Consider the following 2,963-nt stretch of genomic DNA (forward strand, 5'->3'; position numbering starts at 1 on the left):
CCCCCCGCAAACTGCCTGGGGTGCGTGGTTGTGACAGCACTGCCACAGAAGCATTAATGCCAAAATGCTGGGTATTTTGTCTGTCGGGAGAGGTTTGTCTGTTTTCCTTTTTCCCTCTTTCATGGCTAGCTGGAATTGCTGCCTTTCCCAGCACTGTTGTTTGCCCTGTAAATCATTGCTGGGCTTGGGCAAGAGGTCCCAGGAAGTCTTTCCCTGCAGTAGCCATGGCTGTGAGATCCAGGTCAGGGTCTGAGGGCCCACGGCTGGGAAGGGGTGGGGAATTTGTATGTCACCCCCCCCAAAGCAGGGGCATCTCCCCTGAGCCTGCCTAGGACACTGTGGGGCTGTGGTCTGCATGCACCAGTCACCCCCCCTCCCCAGGCTGTTCCTAAGTGAGGGACGCAACAGCCCCACCACAGCCAGGTTCTCAAGGGGGGGGGGGGGTAGATACCACTTTGGTAAGAAGACCAAAAAAAAAAGAGAGGGAAATGGTTAAAAATAAAGAAATAGTCATAAAATGTGCTGAAAGGCCAGCTTCAGGGTGTGATGAAGGGTGTGTGTGCCCGTTACACTTGGTTAACTCCACCAGGACTCAAACCGACTTGTTATCAAGGGCAAAAAAACCTCTTTTCCCCTCTGACTTGCACTCAAGCTTTGCACCCCGGGCCGTGTAGGTGGAAGCGCCTGGTGCCCCGCGGCAAGGGAGGAGCCACACACCCCCCTTCCCAAAAGGCACAGAGCTGGGCATGGCTCCACCGGCCGAGCCTCGGGCCTGTCCGAGCCCCCCCGGGCTCTCACTCACCCCTCCGAGGGCGTCTGCACAGCACACACCAAGCAGCCTTGCAGGGGTTTCCTGGCTTTTTCATTTATTTATTATTATTGAAGTTGTGGCATTATTTGCAATGGCAGTGGTACAGACCGGCTCAGGAACCATTGAAACAGATCTGTCTTCAAGTAAAGTCTAAAAAATATTTTGATTCATAGCTACATCTTGTGAATGCAAAAAAAAAAAAAACAAAAACCAAAAAACAGTTCCCACTATAAAAATAAATTTACATTTTGTAAATAACAAAAGCAAATATAGTGCCCTTTGGCTTAACCAAAAGAAAAAAAAAAGACTATTGGATGTCAAAGTTATCCACATTTCTGACATAAATAGAAAATATAAGTTAGTATAACTCTTAAAAAAAGTTTTGTACAAATATACACTTGCTTTTTTCATTTTTTCCTTTTTCCTTTCTTATTTTGCACTGAGAGCTCAGCAGAGATTAAACATTTCATATAAATGACTTTTAAAGCTTTACACTTCTGGCCAGTGTACTCACATTAGGCATAATACATTTCTATACAAAACGTAATACATTGCACAGTTGTACGTTAACACTGCTCCGTGCGCGGCCGCGGCCGGCGGGCAGGCGCTCCGGCTCCCGCTCCCGGTCCGGGCGGGCGCGGGGGGGTCCCGGCTCGCCGCGCCGCCCGTCCCGGCCCCCCGCGCCTCCGGGGCGCCGCGCCTCCGGGGGCGGCGCGCCTCTCCCGTGGGTGCCGTAGTGCAAAAGTCTGGGGAGGAACAGAAACGAGGAGAAAAACAAAAAATAATTGGGGGGGGGGGGGGAAGGGGGCAGGGGGACGCAGAAAGCGCCCGGGCACCCCTGCCCGCCCCCGGGGCGCGCCTCACCTGGCTCACCGGAGCCGCTTGCGGGGGGTCTGCTCAGCCGGCACGGCGGCGGGGGGCGCCGGGCAGCTGGCGGGGCGCTCCGCCGCCGCCTTGGGCTCCGCCGGCCGTTTCCTCCTCACGAAGAAATCTGGATAGGGAACGGGGCGGGCGGGGGGGGGGGTCGGTCCGTCAGCCGCGGCGGCGGGACGCACACCGCCCCCCCCGGTCCCCCCCGCCCCCCCCCCCCGCACCTGTGATGCGGGCCGTCGGGCCCCTCCGGCGGAGCCGCATGCCGCGGCGGCGGGGCGCGGCGCGGTTCTCCCGGCTCAGGCGCCCCCCGGGCCCCTTGCCGGCGGTGGCGGGGGGCGGCGGCGGGGAGGGAGGCGCCCGGCGGAGGGGGACGCGGTGCCGCCCCACCTGCAGCGTCTCCCGGTAGAAAGCGGGTACGGTGCCGCCCTCCACCTCCTCCCAGCGCAGTCGGCCGGGCCCCGGCAGCGGAGTGTCGGTGTGGAAGTTGTAGTCCCAGCGGCGCTGGTCGTCCTCCCCCATCTCCCGCAGGCGGCTCCGCAGCTCCCGGCCCAGCTCCTCGTGGTCCACCGGCCCGAAGAGGCTCCTGCAGACGGGGCTGCGGCCGGGCCCGGCCAGGGTTCGCCGGGCGGAGAGGCGCTCCAGGGCGGCGGCGGCGGCGGCGCCGGAGAGGCGCACGGTGGACATCGTCGCCGGGGAGGACGCGGGGTGGCTGGCTGGGATGCGGTGGGCCAGGAAGGGGTGGGTGCCCCCCCCGCCCGCCGCCGCGCCGCGCCTCGCCTCGCCTCCCCTCCGCGCTCCGGCCGGCCCTGCCTCCCACCTCTGAGCCCCTACCTCCGGCCGCCCGGCTTTTAAACCCCGCTCCCCGCGAGTGCGAGCAAAACAACCATTAGCATAATAGTATTTCCCCGCCGTCGGCCCGCCGCGATTGGCGGGGACCCCCCCGCCGCCCCCCCGGCCCCCGGCGGCAGCCCTCCTGCCCGCGCCCTCCATTGGCTGCGGCGGGCAGCACTGGCCCGGCCCGGCCCCGCCGAGGACCGGGAAGGAGGGGGGCGGCCCGGGGGGGGGGGCGGCCCCGGCGCTGGCCCGGCCCCGGGGGGCGGCCGAGGCGCTCCCCGCCCGCCGCCGGCCCAGCTCCCTTTGTCTGCCGGCGGCCGCGGCTCCGCCGCCGCTTCCTCCCCGGCGGCTTTCGGGCTTGGGGTTCCCCCCCCCCGTGCTGCCTTTTCAGCGTGTAGGGCCGTGTGTGTGTTTTATTATTTTTATTAATTTTTATTGTTATTTT

General features: G+C 63.1%; 1 protein-coding gene across 1 annotated transcript; it reads right to left on the reverse strand.

Annotated features, from left to right (window-relative positions):
* Positions 1-840: 840 nt before the first annotated feature.
* CDKN1C (cyclin dependent kinase inhibitor 1C) lies at positions 841-2,682 on the reverse strand. Its single transcript, XM_052811912.1, has 3 exons — positions 1,906-2,682; positions 1,676-1,802; positions 841-1,557 (listed from the first exon to the last, which is right to left on the reverse strand). Exons 1-2 carry the CDS (start codon positions 2,672-2,674, stop codon positions 1,681-1,683), a joined length of 891 nt encoding a protein of 296 aa, XP_052667872.1. The 5' UTR covers positions 2,675-2,682; the 3' UTR covers positions 841-1,557; positions 1,676-1,680.
* Positions 2,683-2,963: the final 281 nt, after the last annotated feature.

This window comes from Harpia harpyja, chromosome 16 (genome assembly GCF_026419915.1).
Source record: "Harpia harpyja isolate bHarHar1 chromosome 16, bHarHar1 primary haplotype, whole genome shotgun sequence".
Taxonomy (NCBI): Eukaryota; Metazoa; Chordata; class Aves; order Accipitriformes; family Accipitridae; genus Harpia; species Harpia harpyja.

Coding starts and splice junctions, on each gene's coding strand:
- CDKN1C (XM_052811912.1), bottom strand. CDS start 2,674: ATGGAGGGCGCGGGCAGGAGGGCTGCCGCCGGGGGCCGGGGGGGCGGC. Junction 1,803..1,905: donor CCCGACGGCCCGCATCACAG/GTGCGGGGGGGG, acceptor TTCCCTATCCAG/ATTTCTTCGTGAGGAGGAAA.